This window comes from Pelodiscus sinensis, chromosome 19 (genome assembly GCF_049634645.1).
Source record: "Pelodiscus sinensis isolate JC-2024 chromosome 19, ASM4963464v1, whole genome shotgun sequence".
NCBI classification, from domain to species: Eukaryota; Metazoa; Chordata; order Testudines; family Trionychidae; genus Pelodiscus; species Pelodiscus sinensis.
Window position 1 is genome coordinate 19,618,716 of NC_134729.1, and position 22,794 is coordinate 19,641,509.

The following is a 22,794-nucleotide window of genomic DNA, read 5'->3' on the forward strand; positions in this document are numbered from 1 at the left end:
TTAAAATGCATGGTCCAATGCAAGAGTCCCCACAACAAAATGCAAATCAGGGGAGGTTGTTTTTCCATTAAAAAAACAATGCCCAGGTAAGAACCTTGCAGATTAAGTTTCTTCCCAAGCAAACCATAGAATGATAGAACCATCGGTAATTTAGTTAGAGTTGGGTCCTGCTTTGGGCAGGGAGTTGGACTCGGTGAACTCCCGACGTCTCTTCCAAACCTACGACTCTATGAAATGTAAAGCTGGAAGAGACCTTGAGAGGTAGTTACAAGCTCCTGAAATATGGTCAAAATGATCAAGCATCCACAAAGACAATATTAGGAGGCACTGCTGGAAAAGCACCCACATCCAGCTGAAATATGAGGATGGGCCCCACTGTTTTTAAACAGAGCTTTAGATTGATTAGGTCACACTATCTTGTCTTTTCCAATCTCCTCTTCTGGTCCCTACAGTGAAACCCTGTTGATTCACACTAACTACGGGAGGGCTACCGTAACTTAAGGAAGTTGGTCGCTTAAGTCTGCTCATAAACATAACTTCAAACCAACACCGTGGTGCATCGTTAAGTATATTTTAATCGTTTAGCCTGAAGAAAAAGAAAGGTAGCGAAAGCTGAATCATTTGTTTCAGAAACGAGCAGCTTTCATCAGCAGATCTCAAAGTGCGTTACAAAGGAGATCAGTATGATTAGAAATGGAGTTTTGGTAGTAGGACTTCTCATCAGACGGCAACTCCCCATGATATGCTGCCACAGTTCTGGTCAGCAGAACAAGCGACTCTAGATCACTGTAGCTATAGCGGAAAAGGGTTGGCTGGCAAGACGCTCTCAGTAGAGGCCCTAGGATTGGTTGACTTTCAGAGGACACTGCAGGCTCCTTTGGTTCATTTGGCCTCTGATGAGGGGGAGAGGGATTGAGGAACTGGCCAGTGAACAGCTGTGGAAACGTTTGAATTCATGTGCTGGGATTTGCTAAGGGGGTGAGACGAATGTATGGCATTTGTCCTCTTAAATAATTGGCAGGATGCTCAGAAGTAGCATAAAAGACTAAAAGTGCTTTTATTCATTCTAAATCAAAAAAGAAAGATTCCCTGCTGTCAACACTTCTAAGGATTGGGGTGAGATAGCTGGGGATGTATTTGTGAGCAGAACATAAGAGCGGCCTGCACTGGGTCAACCAAAGGTCCATCTAACCCAGTGTCCTGTCTTCCGACGGTGGCCAATGCCAGATGCCCCAGAGGGAGTGAGACGAACAGGAAAACATCAAGTGATCCCTCCTCTGTCACCCATTCCCAACTTCTGACAGAGGCTAGGGACACCTTTCCTACCCATCCTGGCTAATAAGTATTGATGGACCTAACTTCCATGAATGGATCCAGCTCTTTTTTGAACCCTGTTAAAAATCCTGATCTTCACAACATCCCGATCCATAGCCTCCCTGGGGAGCTGAGAAGTGAGAATTCGTGAAGTTTTGTTGTAGGGAGAAATGAAAGTAAGATGACAAAGCTGGCCGTGTTGGGACAGGATTAGGTGACACTGCTGTGTGACACAGACACAGCCAACAGGTCTCATTTTTCATTCCAGGTTTAGGTACATTTTGAGGCCCATAAAATGTGAGAAGTCAAAGACTATTCTCCTGGTAGTGCCACGAGCCCCTACTGGGACATACCCGTGCTGCACAAATACCTAGAGCCAATGACGTTTTGCTTTTCCCGCTCCCCATCTGTTCAAGCGTATTTAAAAGCGTGCCAAGTCAGGTTTATCCCTGTCATGTTTATTGCTGCTTTGAATCCAACAAATGACTCAGAGTGCAATCAAACATTTGTCTGGCTTTGTTCATTCTTTGCGGGGAGAGGCTGCCAGGCCAACGGCTGCTCACGCAGAGTGCGGCTCCACCAGCCAAACGGTGGCCAAGGAGTAGTTCTACCAGAATTACAAAACCGGGAAGCAAGTCCTCTCTCCCCCAACACTCTGGGCAAATCTAGCTGCATATTTATTCTGAGCCCTTCACTGCCACATCAAACTGACTGTCCTATTATCGGCACAAAGCCAAGGCATGCCCCTCTGCCATGGATTCTGGCCAAACGGTCTCTATGACCAAGGATAAATGGACACAAATCAGACACCACAAATGGGAACACACAGAAACCTGATTCATCTGAAGAAGTGGGTTGTGCCCACAAAAGCTCATGATACCTTCTACATTTTTTGTCAGTCTCTATGGTGCTGCTAGACTATTCGTTATTTTTTAAGTTTTTACGCAGAAACCTGTAGGGCAACAGTGGGGAACCTAAGGCCTGGGGGAAGGATGTGGCCCCGACTTGCCTGGATCTAGCCCCCAAGACTCTGGGCTCCTCCCCCCCAGCACTGGGGAGCCCGCATTGGTGCTCCAGCCCCAGCTGGAGTGTACAAAATCTACTAGCCTGGGTCCCCTTGGCTCTAGTGCGAGAGAGGAATGTGGGGAGCATCTTTCTCTTCAGTTGGGGGCCACGTCTGCAAGGGTTTGGTTTTTCTTTTTGCTTCTCTCTTGTGTGCAGCCCCTGACTGATTTTTCTGCCGGTCAGCGGCCCCCGACCCAAAAAAGGCTCCCCACCCCGGCTGTAGGAGAACACTTTAACCTGCTTGGGCACTCATTAAAAGTAGCCATTCTTCTACAATGGAATTTCACAAGCCAACTACAGAGAGAGAGTGCGGAACTACGCAAATGTGATACTCTTTCTCCTGGCTTGAACAAAGACCTGCAATGGACAGCCCATTATAAAACCTGCTCTCCTTACATTCAACACCCAGTGGACATCAAAAGCTACGTATGGGATGCTACTCAATTAGCCTCATTAGCACTGGCACTACAACTGACAGGTACTCCCCCCCCCCTTCTTTTTCTGTTATAAATTGTGAGGGTCCCCCTTTTTTCCTCCACTCTGCTCAACTGAGGAAGTGGGTTTTGCCCACGAAAGCTCATGATACTCGATCAATGTTTTGGTTAGTCTCTAAGGCTGTGTCTACACTACACCTCTCCGTTGACAGAGAGATGTAGATTAGCAGGGCTTGACAAATAATACAATCTACTCGCCCGTGGCGAGTAGAGTGTAACCCGGAAGAGCTGGGTTCGGACGATCTGTGCATGCGCAGATTGCCAGACAGCACGGCTGGCGAGCGGGGCTCACCGCGGTTTGGCAAGCCCTGTAGATTAGGCACGTCGAAATTGCTAATGAAGCAGGGATTTAAATATCCCGCGCTTCATTAGCATAAACATGGCCACCACTCTTTTTGAGAAATACAGGATCTGTCGAAAAAGGATTTATTTTCGACAGATCCGCATCTAGACTGCTGTTTTTTTTGAAAAGCTGTTTCAAAAAAAATGCGGCAGCCATGTTTTGCTAATGAAGGGATATTTAAATCCCTGCTTCATTAGCAATTTCGACGTGCTTGATTTGCATCCCTCTGTCAACAGAGGGATGCAGTCTAGACGTAGCCTAAGGTGCCACAGGACTATTTGTTTTTAAAGCTACAGACTAACCTGGCTCCCCCTCTGAGACTTTTAAAGCTAACGAGATCAGGGCAAAGGAGAGGAGAAATCTGCATCTAAACAGGTCCATGCTACTCGGAAGTAGGTAGATGGTTTCCAAGCAAACTCCGTCCCAGCTGACAGACTTGTAGCAGAATGCATACAGGAAACTGAACCTTTTGCCGTCACTGAGTCCTTTCGAGGCTCAAAGTTTGTTGAGCTGTGCACCCTGGGAATAAAGCAGTATGGTCCTCAAAGAGACCCCATATATAGTCAGGTTGCTTCTATCCAGCAAACCACCAAGTTGTTTTTCAGGGTAACAGATCTTAGGCCATAGAAGAGCTCAGAGCCATTGCTAGGTATCATACATGAGCGGAACCACTTTTATTACTGGTAGGCAAGATACACATTTTCACAAGAGTTCAGCTAGTTTCTTTTCCATTAGGAACAGCTAAAATTTTGGAAGTTAACGTTATGAAAAATAATTGTATTTGTATATAGATCTATAAAAACAACATTCCATTAACACAGAGATGGTGCATGTCCCTGCTCTGCTAGCAACCTCCAGCAAGAGAATCAGGAACCCTCCCCTTAGCACCGATTACATGGGGGAATGGAAGGGGAATACAAGTGAGTAGGCTAATTCAGCAGGTCTGTTTAATTAATGCACACTGTGGATTGACTTTTTCTCTCTCTCTATCAAGGAAGCCACCCTTCTAAACTGGTTTTCCCCTCCACAAGAGTAATTTTTAAAAAGAGAAGCCCAAGAATGTATTTCTTCATAGTTTGTAAGGTATATTTCTCTTCTCTTCCCCTGCAACAATTTAATCACCACCATCGAAACTTGAAATGAAAAAAAAAAATTTTTTTCCTTAGCACCGGGCTCCTATGTCATCCCTCATGCAGGCTCTCTGGTTTGTTTATTGTAGGGTAGTTTGTGAACATTAGGAATATTCCCCTGGGTTTGTTTTCAGAGGGCTGTTCTTTGGCTCTGCATTGCTGACTTAGAAATAGTATTTATATGAGGTTAGAAAAAAAATAAGGAAGAGCATTGAAGTGTTCCTCTGAGAGGAAACCCCATGCAAAGCTACGTGGACTTTGCAACTGGAAGAAAAAAAGGCAGATTACATTTGGGTTTTTCTAACGACTGATAAACACACGTAGGGAGGGTATATTAATAAAAGGGCTTCCATTATTTGGTTGCTTTAGTCCTTCTATTAACATTTCTTTCCTCTCAAATGGTGTCAATTTCTTGGCAAGAAGCCCTTTTTTGCAGCAACATCGGCACAAGGGGAGGCGAGATGGGGTAGCAAACTACTTCAGCGCCAGCGCGTGGAGCTTACCCGTAGAATTTGGAATCTTGCAGCAAAATGAAGGAATAAAAATAAAGCCTCCACCGGTGGCCAAAAAAAGGAATGAAACCAGAGAATTTAATTTTTCACCAGGTCGTCTTCACGGTGAATGTGTCAGATCTGGGGCTTAGCCGGGTAACTTTCTGCATCGCTTCTGCAAATGTTTGAATTTCAATCCTTGAGAAATCTCTCCCAATGAATGTGAATTCTGCTTCAGCACTTGGGCCTGAGCAAGGGTACGTTAGCAAAACAGATTTTTATACGCCCTCTAAAAAGGTAACAACTTAGCATTTACAGAAATGCCAGAACCTGCTTCTCAAAGTTTTGCATACACCAAAAAAGAAAGGTAATGAAGCCCTTGACACAATATTCCTGATAAAAGGAGAAACTTCCAGTGCCCCAAAAGGCCCATCTCCTTAGAAAACTGACCTGACAAAGAAGATCACTGAGAAGTTCTGCCGGCAGAAAACAAATATATTTCACACACCACAAAGTCCTCAAAAGGAATCTCTAGTTAACAACTTAAAGATCTGGGAGCAAGAGAACTTTACATTTCACAGATTTCGGCGGTATTCGGAGCGGACATTTCTTATGCATAAATGGGGCAGCAAAGGAACCTTTTCGCAGGAGGACAAGCACCCAGTGTGGGTGAATTTGCCCGGGGCGGGGAAGAAATGAGCTCAAACAGGAAGGAGCGGTGCCCTCTGCCTACATCCTCAGCATGCAGATGGATTACACCACCAGGGTTCTTATTGCTGGGCCTGTCACATGCTTTAGTGGCCATGATGAAAGTCATGCATGTTTAGATTCAATTAGCAACACACTCAAGCTCCTGGCGAGCTGCCAACATGGCCGTTTGGGTTGTAAAGTCTGGGGGCCCTAATGAAAGGGGAGTTTTGTTGAGTAGAACATGATGCGGCTCTCTGGAGGAGTGGGAGGAGAAGGTTGATTAAACTGTCCTGTTTGGCAAAGAGCAAACAGAATCAACACAGACCTCAGTGGTCAGAGATACCCTGTACAGCCACTCCCTGACTTACGAACACATCGACTTATGACCATCCGTACTTATGACCAACCTCCCATTAGCCCCATTACAATATTTTTGAGTTGAGAACCATATACATCAAGTTTTTCAAACAGCGCAGGCAGCGCATTTAAGGGTTTTTCCGACTTACGAACAAATTGAGTTACAACCAGGTGTTCGGAACGTTACCCGTTCGTAAGTCAGGGACTGCCTGTATCCTATTAGTCAAAAGGAAAGCGGGGGGGGGGGGGGGGGGAAATCACATCTTGGGAAGCCAAGCCCCCCATCTTGTCTCCTTCCCAGCATCCCCTTATTGCTTCTGGAGGTCAGTATGTTATAGTTTGGTTTTGTTTGTTAAAAACAAGAGGACACAAGCCTACACACAGCAATGAGTTCTGGGAACCAGGAAACATTCATGAAATCACATGGGAATTCATCTAAACCTCCCACGGCACTTCAGCACCACTGCAGAGCGGTTACGGTCTGCAACATGCAAGGGCATTAAAAAGATGGGCAAAGTAATGCATCTCCCCCTCCCCCCCAAAAAACCAAGGAGCCTTGTCTAGCTGCAGCATGTTAAGTCTAACTGGCCGACAAGAACAGCTGCCAGGATGCTAAAGAAGAGGAGGAGGAGGTTTCCTGGAGAAGGGGGTGAAAGCTATTTTCCTCCTTCCTTCCCTCCCCCAAACCCCCGCCCCTCAAACACACAATGTTATTTGCAAACAAAGAGACAATGCACAGTCCTGAGAACATGCAATGCAAGAGAGGGTCTTGCAGCCAGCCCAGTCGCACCTGGTTATCTCTGGGTTGTTATTTGTGGTAGAACAACGGGAGCACATGCTATGCCAGCAAAAGACTCTGGGAAATGCAGGTCCCTTTCCCATTCATCTGTTTCCGTGTTATACACTTGCACGATGCTCGTGACATTGTTCAGGTGCCAGTTGTACCCCCCCACAATATAGATCTTCTTTTCTAGCAAGCAACAACCAGCTTCCGACTGTCCTGCCCGCATCGGGGTCACGGTTGTCCATTGGTCAGTTTCAGGCACGTAGTATTCCACAGCCAATACATCAAAACAACGGTCCACGTGGTCCATGCGCCCTCCTAGGGAATAAATCCTCAGATTTGCACTCACCATGGCATGCAGGACTCGGGGTTCGTTCATTGGGGTTTTAAACTCCCATTGGTCAACTGTGGGGTCATAACAGTGCAGGGCTTTTTTGTCTTCCACAGATATGCCATACCCACCCGATATGTACAGCTTCCCTCCCGCTGTGGCCCCAGCATGCCCCCACGTCCTTCGTTTGAGGGAGCACACGTAGGTCCACTCGTTCTTTTTGGGACAATACTTCTCTACGGAGGCCAGGCTCCCCGACCGGTTCCTCCCACCCGTGGCATACACCACGCCGTGCAAGACGTTCAGCTGAAATTGTATCCTGCTCTCTTGCATGGCTTGGATGCGCAGCCACTGGTTCAAGTGGGGGTCGTAGCGGTAGCAGATATCGACCGCGCCCTCCCCACTGCGGTACTGCAGGTGCTGTCCCCCTACCACGTAGACAAAGTTGTCAAGCACCGCCACACAGGCGTGGCTGCTGCACACCTCCATCTCCGTGAGCTCCTTGAATTGACGCACATTGGTGTCTGGCAAGTAATATACTTTGCCGCTCACGGTCCGGTCGTTGTCGGTGTACGGGGTGCCGCCGAAGGTGATGAGGGACAGGACGTCCGAGCGGATGGTGGTTCGAGGAGACTGCATCTCATGCTGGCGGAAGGGCAGGATCTGGTAGTTGAACGCTTCCAGCAGATACTGCCGGCACAAGACGTCCTCCACCATGATGTCCAGGGTCTGCACGCTGTCCACCAGCTCGGATGATTTCATGAGCGGGAAGCGAATGTGGCAGAGCACCTGGCTGGCGTTGGCCCGGCGGGACTGGTCGTGCTGCAGCCAGCGGATGGCAGCGTGGAAGAGGTCTATTTCACTGCAGCTCTTCAGTTTATTGCTCTGCAAGAAGAAGACCAGGCGATCCAGGGGCAGGTGCAGAAAGTCTTCTTCTTTGGAAATCTGAAGAAAGTGCCTAAAGGTGAAGGCGTCCACCGACTCCTTCAAGGAAGCCAGACTGAAGGTGGTGGCCATCTGCCCGATATTAAGACACGTTTCCACGCTCATCGCAGACTTCAGGAACTCTTCGCAGAGCTCCACCACAGGCACCATCTGGAGGAAGACAGCCGCACCCAGCACATCCTGAATACAATCCAGATCGAGGGTCACTTCGGCGCTATAAGCAAAGTCTATTATGTGTTTCAGTCCCTTGGCGGACACCCCTTTCAGTTCAATCACATCTTGATTGGTTTCTCTCATCCCTCCGGTGAACATGGCCCTGAAGATCAAGAACACAAAGAGAAATGTGAGAGAGTAAAGTGATGTGCTGCCTACCTCAAGGGTTTTTGGGGAGTGGGGTGCAGGCTGGTAATCAAATCACAATGTCTTGAAAGGCCTAACTGCACAAGAGAAATGGGAGCTCAAAATAACAGGTACTCAGATAAAAGAACAGATACTATACACGGTACATAGCATGGAGATAAGAATGAGATATTCTAGTTACAAAATAAGGTTTCAGTCCTTGCATTGACACCAGAAGGAGAAGGGATGCACCAGTCCAGCTATACTGCGTGGCTATTTTGGGATACCGGAGGTACCCCGAAATAGCTACGCCAAGTCTTAACAAGCCGCCTGTTATTTTGAAATATTTTTTGAAATAATGGGTGTGCTATTTCAACATCCCTGTAACCCTCATTCTGCAAGGGTTAAGGGATGTCTCAAATTAACGCATCATTTTAAAATTTGGCGCTGTGTAGATGCGCCAAATTTCGAAATCAGTTATTTTGAAATAGAATCGAAATAAGAGACGCAATTTGTGTGGCGCAAATTGCATCTCTTATTTCGAGTTTAGGGTCCTGTGTAGATGCACCCTAACTAGTGAACTAACCGTTCCGCCATAAAGGCAGACAATACAAACTGCCTGACAAACGTATCCCCTCATTTGATGATTTTCAACAACAAACAACAAAAGCACCTTAAGAAACATATGCTCGGGGCTTAGAAACATTGGTGGCTTTAGCAACAGTCACTTCTAATGGACCTGTAAAAACAACCAGGTTACTGCACAACTAGATTCCTGATTAGCAAATGCAAATGGGAGGGTGTGTGTGGATGCAACAGAAGCACCCCAATTTCTGCAGGTGCTGGCCTTTGGAGGTTGGATGATGCGTTGGGTTTCCATGTAGCCGGGTGCTGTGGACCGGATTTCAGTTTGGCCTATTGCATTGTGCATGAACTCATTAATAGCTTTCAGATTCTGGACATGAGGAGCACTTTGCAATTGGCTGCAAATCTCAAGGCAAGGATCTGATGTTTCTGGAGGGTCACATTCCACTTAGGAATTGTGAGAGCTGCAGAGGGCAGGCTGGTGGCCAGTCACAGAGACCGCCTGCCTGTGGCTAATGCCCATGCACGTAGGCCATATCGAGCACTGTAGGAGCACAGGGCAGCCGTTGCTGAGTCTTACACTTAGGGTTGCCAGATGGTCTCCCAAAAAATACCGGACACCCGGTATTTTTTTGGTTGAGTAAAAAAAGCAGCGATCGCAACCCCGCCTCCCAGCCGCGAATGCCACTAGGAGCCTGTGATTGCACAGAAGCCTGGTGGGGGAAGGGGGAGTGGCTGGAACTCCCAGCCACTCCACCTGTCCCGCCAGGCTTCTGACATGACCAGAGGCACCCAGCGACGATTGCGGCCCCGCCTCCCAGCTGTGAATGTGCAAGAGCCTGGCAGTGCCGCCCATGTCAGGCTTCTGTCCGGTGCCCAGCCGGAAAAATCAGAGAATTCCAGACACTGCACTGTCTGGTAGGACACCGGACACCGGACACCTGGCAACCCTACAGTCACAGAAATGTCTGGACCGAGCCTATTAAAGGACCATCAGTGTTTTTATTTGAGGTGGTCAAGAACTAGCCGGCAATTAAACACAACATCTATTTGTGAGCAAATCGGCTGAGCAGGCCTTGGATCACTTCCGTGGGAGGCGTCTCTATTCCACGGGTTGGCCGTGCTGAGTGGAGAGCTGCAGACTACCAGGTCAATCCAGCATTTCCCCCATTCTTACTCTGTGGACGTGATGGGGCTGCAGCCGGGGAGCATTTCTCAGTTGACATTAAACTTGGGCACGGTTTAGGTTACTTCTGGGGAAGCTTGAGTGCAAAGGTTGTTTGGGGACACATGCCCCAACTAGCACTGCCAGAGGGGCCCCGGTGATCAAAGGCCTCCTGCAAACAGGCTGCCAGAAGGAGCCAGCTTCATCAAAACCAGGCTGCGTAAAGGTCCAAAGAGCTTCTAATGAAGATGTGCTTCCCCCAACTATAAGGCCTGCCATCCCCCAACTGGCCCCGTTGCCTCCCTCTTCCCAGTTCCACCATCCTGGATTTGTGTATCCCCAGGGAGCTGCAGGGCAGCCAGGGCAGGAGCCGGCCCAGAAAGGTTAGGATGTGGCTGTCGCGCCTGGTGGAATACTCACACTGCCTTTCATTTCGCTAGGGCGGGTCACAGCAGCAGGGAAGATGTGGTGGGAAGGCAAGCCCGGGCTCCCATGTTTTCACTGCTCTGGCTACCCCCACGATCCTCAGGAAAACCGGCTTGCCTGGCACACCCGCACTCCAGTGACACCTTAGTTCGCAGCAGAGGTATCCCCTAGAAGGGCCAGGAAGGGGAAAAGGGCCCCACCCCGACCTCAAAAATATCTGGCAGTTTGGAGGAGTTCGGCTACCTCAACTGAGGCATCTTGGCGAGAAGGAAACTGACGCGGTACCCTCAAAGAGTCAGACACAGGCGCAAAACAATAGCTGGGGACCTCAGAGGCAAGGGGGGTGCAATCTCCCTCCCCACGCTTTGTCCCAAGGAGTGGTGCAGGCCACTGTGGGCGCACCGACAGCAGAGGGATCGAAGCAGTGGGAGATAAAACGGGTCTTCCATAGGCCAGTGACCAGAATACTATTCACTGGTATTGGGTGTATGCAAGAGAAAGCTGCATTACATTACAACCCTGCTACATAACCATCTCCCCGCGCAACAGGCGGCTTTGGAGCCACGTGGGAGGCATACAGATATGTGGGGTCGAGAAGTTGAGCGCGAAGAAGGAAACAGGCAGGCAGAATAATGCAATTCTCGTCCAAGGTGTCACGGTTCTGCAATACTGGTTACAGACACTCACGAAAGAGGCATTTATTGCTCTCTCCCCTCCAAACACCTTTCGGAATAAAAAGCAGGGTATTTTCTTCAACAAGCAGACTCTGCCACCATTGTTCTCTACAACAGCCCTTCTTAGCACAGCAGAAGTTCTAAAAGAAACCTACGAGGCAATTACGGTGCGACAGTGAAAACTCCCGAGCAGCAGCACCACATACAGCGTTTACGAATACAAATGGCGCGATTAGCATTTGGAGGAAGATCGTCTCCGTCGTTAATTGCCTGCCTGTTAGGGAGAGCAATAAACCTTTAGGGCTCAGGTTAATGGAAAATAAAACAACACGGCTCCTGGAATGGCTAAGATGACAGACACACAAGGCAGCCTGGAGCAGCAACACGAGGTGGAAAAAAAATCAGACACACGTCCCTGCACACGGTGCTTGGTGTTTTTGGTCATCAGGATTCAGCAGCTAAGTCCCTGCAGGAACTGCCAACTACGCCAGCTGGCCCTTTGCCCCTTTTGCTGCCAGGATCGAAAGGCGGTTCAGCAAGAACTCTAGTGCAACTCAGACTCTTTGCGGCCCATGGGGATCAGAACACCTGGGGCATCCCCAGTACCTGTAGCATCTGAAGCTGCCCTCTCCCAGCCAGGACGAGATTCCGCTCTGGAATGCGCTGTAACAGTTTAATAGAGAGGTCGGGTGGCCCCCTGGTGAGGATTCTGGCTAATGATTGAGGAGGGCTGAGTCTGACTTCCTGCTTTGCCCCAAATTCACTCCAGGTCTGGCCTAGGGCAATTTAGCTCATTTCTCTGCCTCACTTCTGCATTGTAGCAGGAGGGTGACAGTCCTGCCCTGCCTCCCAGGGATCCTAGAAGGACCCATCCATTCAGCGCTAGTAACAAGAGGTGAAACAGCCTGGGACTAGTCAGCTTCGAGAAGAGAGGACTAAGGAGGGACACGATGCAGGTCTATAAAATCGTGACCGGTGTGAAGGGGACTAGGGAAGCGAAATGTTTCCCTTCCCATAACACAAGAACCAGGCAGTTGCCTGATGAGCTGACTGGGCAGCAGGTTTAAAACAAACACAAAGCAGGACTTCGTCACATGACACACAGGCGCCCTGTGGAACTCCCTGCCAGGGGATGCTCCGAAGGCCAAACGTATCGGTAGGTTCAAATAAGAGAATTAGCCAAGTGCATGGAGGATAGGCCCATCGGTGGCTTATTAGCCAAGCCAATCAGGGCTGCAGCTCCATGCTCCAGGTTCCAGGACGACGGGGGATGGGTCACCCCCCGTAACTGCCCCGCTCTGTTCATTCCCCCTTGAAGCATCTGGCCCAGGTCAGACTGGGCTCGATGGACCATTGGTCCGACCAAGGGGGCCACTGTGATGTTCTGAACACCTTGGAGAAAACAACGAGCCAGCACTTGCATTAGTGCTATTTAACTGCTCCCCTGGGGGCTGTGGCCAGGGCCAGACAGAAGCATGGGTGAGCCGGGCAGCTGCCCAGGACGCCAACCGATGGGGGGCACCTGATGGCAGCTGTAAGGGGCACGCGGCGTCCCTTATCGCTGCCATCAGGAGCCGTGTGCCCGGCTCCCGCAGCGCCGGCCCCGCGGCACTGGCCAGCAGCACCCTTCCTCCCACAGCTGCGGGGCCCTGCATGGCCCGGCGCGTGCGCTAGCAGTGCTAGCTGGGCCAGGCCTGGCAGCGCATGCGCCGTGAGCCCCGGGGGGCGGGCCCGCACACTCTGCAGGGGCGGGCCCGCGCATGCGCCGAGCCCGGGGGCGGCCCACGCTCCCGAGCGCCAAAAGGGCTCGGGCCGGCCCTGGATGTGGCCACCATCCTTCCAGCTCAGAGCCACTCAGTGACTCTCATTAATGAGCTGGACCAGCCATCGCTGGGGGGAGTGAGGGGCCATGAGCTTTATTCCCTCCCCGAGAGGCAGAGAGCACTGCCCGGGCAGCCTATAAGGAGAGGAAGGCTTAGAATTAAATACCACCTAGCAGCTCGCTCCACAAGTCATGCCACGGCCTTCGGTGAGACCCGATTCGGTGCAAGGGAGCAGCCGGCCCTTCATTTTCCCAAACAGCGTCCCGCCACCTTTCCTAGGGCGGAGGGGGAAAGGCAAAGGGCTGCCTGGGTCTGCTTTCCTGCCAGAGTCTCACCTGAAGTAGTCACTGCAGGCAGCCAAGACAACTTTATGAACCTGAAATGCTTCGTGATTTATAGTGAGGATGACATCAAGCAGCTGCGCCTGAGCCCGGAGCGAGGCCAGTCCTTGCAGGAGCACGGTGCTGTGGCCAGGAGCAGAGAACGTGCATTTCAGGGCGCTGTTCTTGTCCGCCATGCTAAAAACAGAACAAGAGAAACAGGCTGGGTTTTCCATTTGCAATGTGGGCGATGGCTGCGGAGCGACCTGCTGGGGAAGCGGCTGGGAGGGGGAACAGCCGGACGGCCACCGACTGTCGAGTTTTTACGGTATGGTTTCACGTTCCTGACAGCCAGCCGTGGGCTTCTGAGCTAGCAGATCAGAGCCAGCCTAAACAGTAGTAAACATGGCCAAGCAACTCACACACACACACACACACCTGGGACCCCGCAGTTGTGACTAATGCCCCAGTCCACCCGCACCTCCGTCTGACTGCTCCGTCCCCCGAGAACCTCCAACCAGAGCGGGGTGCAAGGTCCAGCCCATTCCGTGCTGCAGGAGTTTAGCATCGTATAAATCAGGAGTCTCAAACTCACAGCCTGGGGGCCATCTGCAGTTCCCAGGAGCTCCATAATCTGGCCCCCGTTCGACTGCTGGTACAGCCACAAAAGTGCCACATGGAGCCCGGGGTCAGCTGAGGACTCCTCTACTGACCCCGGGCTCCTTGCAGCACTGCTGCTTTGAAACGCCACGGGGACACCCCAGCTGGCCCCAGACTCCACATGGTGTTTCAAAGCGGCAGCACCGCACAGAGCCCGGGTCAGCCGGGGAGTCCCCAGCTGATCCCAAGCTCCATGCGGTGCTGCTGCTTTGAAACGCCACATGCAGCCTGGGACCAGCTGGGGTGTCCTCAGGCTGCATGCGGCGTTTCAAAGCCGCAGCACCGCATGGAGCCCGGGATCTGGGCCCAGGCTCCATGCAGTGCTGCGGCTTTGAATTCCTCCCACCTCTCCCCCACCCTTGCTGCAGCGGGGGAGGGGAGTGAGAGGGACTAGTCGACTAATGTGTCGACTATCCGATAAGCATTTGTTTTTTGGACAGTCAACTAGTCCTTCACATCCCTAGTCATCGTAGAGCACTTTGGGGGTCTACCCAGGCATTAATGTGAGTCTATTTAGGGGTGGTCAACTGAGGCAACATCCCTAGGATACACGCAATTCGTTGTTACAAATCAGCTACAGACCAGGACTGAAAGAATTACAAAGTCTTAGTTCAGAGAGCTCAATCCGGTTCCGGCATCAGTTTGACTTCAGTGAAAATGGCACTAGTCCTCATCCACGTCCCCTTGCGAGCAGAACAGCATGTTGCCTGGATTAAAATGCCCTGGCCCCCTTCTGTGGCTAAAGACAAATGAGGTTGGAGCATATGAAGCCTTAGTCTCTCTGGACCCTGTGAGAGAACTAGTGGACCAAGTTCAGTTTGAATGAGAGGCTTAAAAAGAAAAGTTCAGATAAAACACTGCTGAAAACCTCTCCTCTTACTAGCGGTTCATCTCAGAAAGTGAAGCTGGAAGAGATTTATTAGGTTACATCTGGTCCCTCTCCCCAGGGCAGGATCTCTCCTTATGGAACATTCAGTTTCGTTTTTGAATGTCCATCTTTCCATGGGAGACAATGCCACAGGGTAAGGGCCTGTCGACATGCAAAGGCCACACTGCTTTACTGAGATCAATGTTGTTCAAGCCCCAAAGTGGTCCCCGTGGGGCTGGCTAGCAGGCAGATGCCCTTTAGCCAAACAAGTTTTTCATCAGTCAAAAGACAAGTTGTTTGGCTCAGCAAAGGATTAACTGGGTGACATTTAGCATGTTCAGCTCAGACTAGCTGATCTGCTAGTCCCTGGCCTTAAATGCAATGAATCGAACCTGGGACAGCTCTTCCGCTCCAGGAGAGGGAATGAGCTAGAATGGCACAGGCCACATTTACATCAGTATAACTGAGCCCCATTAGAGGCTGTGCTGGTGTAATATCTTGGTGAAAATATACCCTGAACCAAAATAGTGCAACAAAGGCCAGGTCTATGCTGCGGAGGGAAGGTTGGCTTAAGGCAGGCATGTCCAAAGTCCGGCCCGCGGGCCAATTGCGGCCCGTGTTCCGGTTTAATACGGCCCCACAGGTAATTTGGCAATATCTATCTTTTATGGCCCCCAACGAATCCATATGTATTGAGATGAATACATTGTAAAATCTCAGTTAATGTCAGTTGGTCTAAATCAGTTATAAATATATTTGGACACATGTATACTTGGTGTTATGTTCCTGTTCATATTTTTTTAACTTAAAAGTTGACAGACAACCTTTATTACCAATAATATGTAATGTACTTTACAATGTTCCCGACATATATTTCAGCTTCCTGGATTTTTTTTTTCATCTGGCCTTCAGATATGAAAGGCAGAGTGATTTAACACCTGTTTAGATTTGTCATCCATGTGACAAAATGAAAAGTATGCCGTTTGCAATAAACTTTGCATAAAATAGTTAATTTGCATTTAATTTTAATGGTTCAAAGAATGTCAGGCAAAATGGTCGGCCCTCACGCATGTTCACTTCATCAAATCTGGCCCTCTTTGAAAAAAGTTTGGACACCCCTGGCTTAAGGTATGCAACTCCAGCTCTGTAAATAATGTACTGAGTCAACATACCTTAAGCCAAGCTCAGTGCTGTCTCCACAGTGAGAGGTCAACAGGAGAAAAAACCAACTTCCCTTGTGCGCCAACAGGGGCGCCCTCAGCATTTGATTTAGCAGGTCTTTCCTAGATCAGCTAAATCAAATCCCAGAAGATCAATTGCCAGAGGGTCAATCCTCCGGTGAGTGGAGACTCAGCCAAAGTCTGTGGGTAAGCCAGACCTGAGAAAAGATCTCACTGTTCATAAATTTGCCCAGTACCAATATTGCTCCTTCATTTACCATTATTTAGTTTCATCTCATTACTCCAAGTTATACTGCCTTGCTCCATGCTCAATCATTCTTGTCTACTTCATGTTCACACTTGCGGGTGAAAAATGCAAAGGATCCAACAATTGAAGTCTCTTTAGTGCCTTCAGATAAAACACATGAAAAATCCAGTAGCATAAGGAGTGCTTTTGTTTGCCCGTGTTTGCTAGGTTTATTGAAAAGTACCACCCCAAAACCGTCATAAAAACGACTGAAACTGGAAACCTGACATCCAGTTGAGAAAAATAACCACAACCACAGGAAACAGAAGGAGGCACGGGGAAACCAAGGAGGGGCGTGGGAGAGGCAACAAGCCCGGCCTTGTCTCTCACAACACTTCAGTTAGTAAAAGGGGATTTGTAATAAAAACAAGTTAAGCTCACACCTGCGCGTCTGACATAGCACAGGGCACAAAATAACGGTGCAACACAGTATACTATGTGTCCTCGCTCTCCGTGCTTTGTGCTACACTAGAAATGAGGAGAGGCAGAAGTTGGATGCCAGAGACTATGAAGCATAAAAGGAAGCCTTGAATATTGGAAAGTGCCTTTGCAAGGCTGTTTGCATCTAATTTGAGATCATCTGCATACACTGTACCTGTGTCGCTGGAACAGACAGATAGAGAAGAAAGGGCTTCACTGGCAAATGGAAGGAAGAGTCCCCGTCCACCGCTCTGTGCCTCAAAACACGCCTTCAAGTTACAGAGCCTTCTTCATGCAAAGGTTCCCAGCTATTCCCTCAGGCCTTGTCTACGCTACAGTAGAAGGTCAAATTAAGATATGCAACTCCAGCTATGTTAATTACATAGCCAAAGCTGATGTATCTTAATTGCATTTCCGCACCATCCACACAGCAGAAGGGCAACAGGAAAAGCAGGAGTACTGGCACTGAAGGGGGCACCCTCTGAGTTTGATTTAGCGGGTCTCCACTAGACCCGCTAAATCAAACCCCAGAAGACTGACCGCGGCAGTGTCGAGCTCCCCCTAAATATGCCCTTGGTGTGCAAACCTTCTCTCCCCTCCCTGTTTAGTAAGATCGGTTTGGGGGCACTTGGGGATTTTCCTTATTTTATTTCTTTCCTCTCAAAACTAAGCATTATGCCCACCCTCTGTTGCAGAGCCTCTCAAAAGGCATAGAGACCTCTAGAGAAAAGCCAAGTGGTTTTCACCAAGAGCTGAGCATACTGCCTCTGCAGCATTTCAAGTTCCTCCAAGTCCAGGGAGCAAGGTAAAGTGGCTGCCTGTATTAACGAGTCAGAATTCACCCCGTGTAAACATTCAACAAATTTTTAAAAACCCACACATTGACAGAAAGTAACAACACTGTATTCAATCTACATTGCATCCAAGGGCATCAAAATGCTTTATGCACTAGCTTTAAGAGGACCTGAAAGCGTTTGCAGGATATGGGCTTTTAACACAGTTACACTGCTGAAAGGATGACTTATAGTTACGTAAGCTTTGTATAATTATTCCATTCCCTTGCAGGAACGGCAGTTCCAGTGTACAGCATCTTTATATCAGTAAATTACATCCAGTCACGGGCGCTGTCCTGCTAACAGACCAATTCAAGCAGGACAGTTTTTGCGAGTAGCCGAGCCCTAAGTAGGGTGGGTACAACTCGTTGCATGCCATTTTTTTCATGGACACTGCCCATGATAGCAGCCAATGTTCCCATAAGCTCCAAGATAGTTGCAGCTTCTGTTTAGTGAAAGGGACTGGCTGACTCAGGTAATGGGACAGAAACGGCTTTCATCTCGCTGCGGCTATCTGAAGCCAGCCAAGTTACAAAGCAGTGACTTCATGATAGCCCATATGAAAGGGATTCAGAGGGCCTCAATGGTATTGCTCATAGAAAACAACCTGAAGGAAGGAAGAAAAAAAAACCCGTCAGGGCTGAAGATGAATTAACAGGAGTGCTTTGAGCAATACATGAGAAGTCATTCTTCCGCTCTACTCTGCGCTGATTAGGCCTCAATTGGAGTATTGTGTCCAGTTCTGGGCACCACATTTCAAGGAAGGCGGGGAGAAACTGGAAAAGGTCCAGAGAAGAGCAACAAGAATGATTAAAGGTCTAGAGACTGTGACCTATGAAAGAAGACTGAAAGAATTGGGCTTGTTTAGTTTGGAAAGGAGAAGATTGAGAGGGACATGAGAGCGGTTTTCAGAGCGGTTATCTAAGAGGGTGTCACAGGAAGGAGGGGGGAAAATTGTTCTTCTTGGCCTCTGAAGATAGGCCAAAAAGCAATGGGCTTAAACTGCAGCAAGGGAGGTTTAGGTTGAACATCACGGAAAAATTCCTGGAAGGGTGGTTAAGCACTGGAATAAATTGCGGAGGGAGGTTGTGGAATCTCCATCACTGGAGATATTCAAGAGCAGGTTAGACATATATTTGTCAGGGATGATCTAGACCATGCTTGATCCTGCCATGAAGGCAGGGGACTGGACTTGATGATCTCTCAAGGTGCCTTCCAGTTCTAGTGTTCTATGATTCTAAGAAGAGTTGTGTATGGCTTGAAAGCTTGTTGGTCCAATCAAAGCTTTTACCTCACTCACTTGGTCTCACAAAAAACAACTGCAGCATTTGGTCTTTTCTATCCGGGGCAAACACTCTATTAGAACACCCGCGTCTTAATGAACAAATGTTCAATACATTTTCCCCAACCTTGTGTGGCCAAGAGCTCTCATATCACATCAGCCGACAGCAGCGAGGCCCAGGAATTAACATTCACTAGCACATTTTCTAACAGAATGAATTGTCCTAGCGTAGACAAGACTGAGCAGCAGCAGGCTTGGCCTTGTCTATAAAGGGGCAAGGGACCAGCAGAGCTTGTTCCAGGGTAACTCTCCCACGTGGGCGCTATTCCAGAGTAAAAGTCCCTTTTATTCCAGAACAGAGGAGCCATTCTAGCAAAGCCATTGCAGAATAGCTAGTTCTGCAAAAGTTGTGCTGGTCACTTTCCCTGTGTAGACAAGGCCTCCGGAAAAAAAAAGGCCAAGGATTTTTTGGCCCATGGATACTGAGCCACTGTGTCCACGCCGGGGAATTTTACCACCAGTTCCGACACTGGTTAGGCTCAACCACATTTGGTGCCAGTGAGAGAGAGGGCTCTGTAGCTTCAAGCAGAAGCACGATCCCGTGTTTGTGGCACCAGCCTGGGACTCAGGATACTACAGTTCTTCTCTTGGCTCTGTTGCAAGGCCCTCAGCAAGTCACTTCCTCTCCCTGTGCATCTATTTCCCCTCCCACCTGTTGCCTGTTTAGACAGACAACTCCTCAGGGCAGGAGCTGTCTCGTCCTTTGTATAGCACATAGCAGAATGGCGCCCTGACACCAGACAGAACTCCAGGCACTACTGTAATTCAAACACACAACAGCAACAACTGATGGTGGCAGGCAGGACTGACCACAAGCGCCTCGGCTGCCACTCATTCTAATCCGGATTAATAGGGGTAGCTCTGGAGGGATTTGTAAGAGTCTCTATGGTAGACAAGGTTCGAAAGGTAAAACGCAGCACCGGTTGTGCATGTGCATGTGCATGGAGCTTGCATAGGCACCGCTTTTCTGTGGATTAAAAAAAAAAAAAGGAATTCTGCCCGCTCGAGAGTCTATCAGGCAGTGCGAAGCCCACATAAGCGAGAACAGCCAAACCAAAGTGAAGCCGAAGAGACTCACTTTATTTTGCACGCATGGTCGGAATACAAAGTGCCTCCTTTCCGAGCACTCACAAGACAGGACGAGAGCGATTTTACTAAGGGAGTTCATTTAAATGCCGTCAGCTCTGTGCCTGTGTAAAAAGCACATTCAGATTCCAATTTCTAAACTACAATTAGAGACTTAAAATCAAAACAAAAAAGTCAAACTCCCTCGGATAAGTCAGTGGTCGCCATGGTTACCATAATATTTCACATCCTTGGGCTTTATCTCACACGCCCAAACGATACAGTCGTTGTTTTCAGCAACTCACGGTGACACATTTCCCACGAGCAGAAAGCTACACAGACGGCTGAAGAGTTTGATGGAGTCGTATTAGTATTTGCTCTGACTTCCAGACAACACTTCTCTGGCCCGTTTTCCCTCTCCCAAAACCCACTACTAGGGCTCCTTCAGAAAGAACACATACAGCTTGGAATTTGGGTGAGGAAGGCTGTTAGCTGCTACTCAGCCTGCGGCTCTTCAAAATACCTGGTCCATTAACCCATTTGCATGCCCAGCAACAAGCCGGAATCTGAGTGGTGCAACATCAGGAATAATCTACCCTCCTCCAAATTAACAATAATGATCAGCAGCTAATTAAACATTCACAGAGGGGAGAGGGAGTTGTAATGAAACACAACCCCCTTTAGGAAGCAACATTTATGAATACAATCAATGTTGCTTCTTTCTTTGTTACCTTCTCCTCCTCTTCTCTCTTCGTCCCCTTGCATCTTACTCGTTCATCATAAACAATAAGGAGGAATACACATGTCTGGCCTAACACGTCTGTCCAAGTGTTTCAAAAGTGCCCAGTGAGCTGGGTGCCCAAACTGAGACTCTTTCAATGGGCCCAATTCTCAGTAGTTTCTGAATAAACCAGGCTCTTTTCAAGTGCCTCAAAATGGGCAGCCAAAAATCACTAGTCACCTTTGAAAACCTTGCCCTATCTTGTACTTTTCAAGTCTTTGAGGTTAGGAAAAATCTGCCCTTCAGGGAGGGAAGAGGGTTTAATTTTTAATTGTAAAGGTATTTAATGAAGAACATCCACAAGACTCCAACCATTATTATGTGTGTTAAGGTAGCTCTTAAGTCCCACGCAAGGTTGGGACCCCCCCAGTGCCAGGAATTGTAAATACAAAATACACATGCTAGGACACATTCAACTAGACCCGTCAGGGTATGATTTGTCGTGTGTACCTGCAAGTTTCACCTCACTTAAAAACTACTTGCTTACAAAAATCAGACACCGAACTACAGCAGTGTCACAGCGTGCCGCTACTGAAAAATTCCTTATTCACTCATTTTACCATACAATTGCACAATAAATCAATTGGAATATAAATATTGCACTTGCATGTCAGCGTATAGTATATAGATCAGTAAAAACAAATCACTCTATTTCAGTTTGTACCGACTTTGCTAGTGCTTTTTATGTAGCCTGTTATAAGAGCAGGCAAACCTCTAGCCGAGTTGCGGTCCCTTCTGGAAGACCTGTGTGCACTCCCAGAGCACTCGAACCTCTAGTTGAGAGCCACTGTGTCTGGAGACAGTCCCCACCTCCGAAAGGTTACAACGTACGTGGGCAAGACCATCTTACCATCGTGCCCATTTCAAAGATGGGGAACAGAGGTCCGCAGAGATTCAGCGACTTGCTCAGTTATCAAACAATATTTGTGGCCAGCCTGGAACTGCACCCTGATCCCCAGAGCACCAACCTGGTGCCTGCATGTCTAAGATCCCAGGTCAGCAAAGCACTTCAGCCCCGACTTTGCTTTAAGGCCATTCAAGCTAGGTTCCGGCAGTGATTGGTTCTGGGAAGATCATAAAAGGGGACCCCTAGTCACAAAGACTGCGCTATCCTTAGGCCCAGTTCTAATCCTGCAGGGATGATTCCCCCTTGGGGAAACATAAAATGATCCTAATCCCACAAATTCCTCCAACAGCGACACTGTACCCCAATCATTTCAAACCACCAACTACTCTCTTCCATTCCTGGAGCTGCAGGATAGTTCAAACACACAAGGACCTCAAGGGAGAGAAAGGCTCAGCCAGATCCCAAGGACTACAAATTCTGTGCCCTGTGTTCATGACACTATGCATGTAATAATACTGTCTGATATGATAAAGCACCCGACTCGGTGACATCCTCCGGTGCTGAAGTCTGCTAATCCTGCAGAGTAGGGATATAAAATCCAATTTAATTGGTTAACTGGTTAAACATTATGTTTAACTGATTAAAGGAGGTGCAGGGGGCTACTCCAGTCCCGCTGGGCTGAAGTGGCCCCCTCCACCTGCCAAGTCCGGTCTGGAGCGACCCCTGTCTGTGGTGAGTCCCCCCCATCGGACTGCTCCAGCACCCACCAGTTAATGATTAACTGGAACCCGAAAGCTTCACCTGTTAAGGGTTCTGCTTACCGGTTAGCCGGTTAATCTTTCACATCCCTACTCCTGATCCAGCCTCTAACCCAGTGGTGTGGAAAGTCTGCAGCCCGTAGGGGTTCTGTGTGTGGCCCGCTAGACATTTTGTTTACGGGTGCCCCCCTGCAGTGTTGCCAGATTTGACTGGTTACCATCCGCACAGGGTTTTTTTTCCTACTGGTGACATGCACATAAAGTAAGGGCACATGAAGCGAGGTGCGTGCTGATTAGGGATGTTAAAATGCATTTAATTAAGTAATCGTATAACCGCTGAAAATGTCAGTGGTTACATGTGGCGGCAGGTAGCTCCCTGGAGCCTATGTGTGTGACGAGCCAGCTCTTAAGCCAGCTCCCTGCGCATGCCAGCTCTCGCTTGCCCCCTCACCCTCCATATTGCTACCTCAGATACTG

At 48.8% G+C, this 22,794-nt stretch overlaps 1 protein-coding gene across 2 annotated transcripts in view; it reads right to left on the reverse strand.

The window, feature by feature from the left end:
- Positions 1-2,574: 2,574 nt before the first annotated feature.
- Positions 2,575-22,794, reverse strand: part of KLHL26 (kelch like family member 26) — a 32,154-nt gene continuing 11,934 nt past the window's right edge. The window contains exons 2-3 of one of the 2 annotated variants that reach the window (XM_075902884.1): positions 13,292-13,474; positions 2,576-8,260 (exon numbers count right to left, since the gene is read on the reverse strand). In XM_075902884.1, coding sequence (XP_075758999.1) covers positions 6,679-8,260; positions 13,292-13,474 — 1,765 coding nt within the window. In that variant the 3' untranslated portion in view covers positions 2,576-6,678. Of the gene's footprint in view, positions 8,261-13,291; positions 13,475-22,794 lie in introns of both variants that reach the window. The other variant, XM_075902886.1, reaches the window with a different exon arrangement.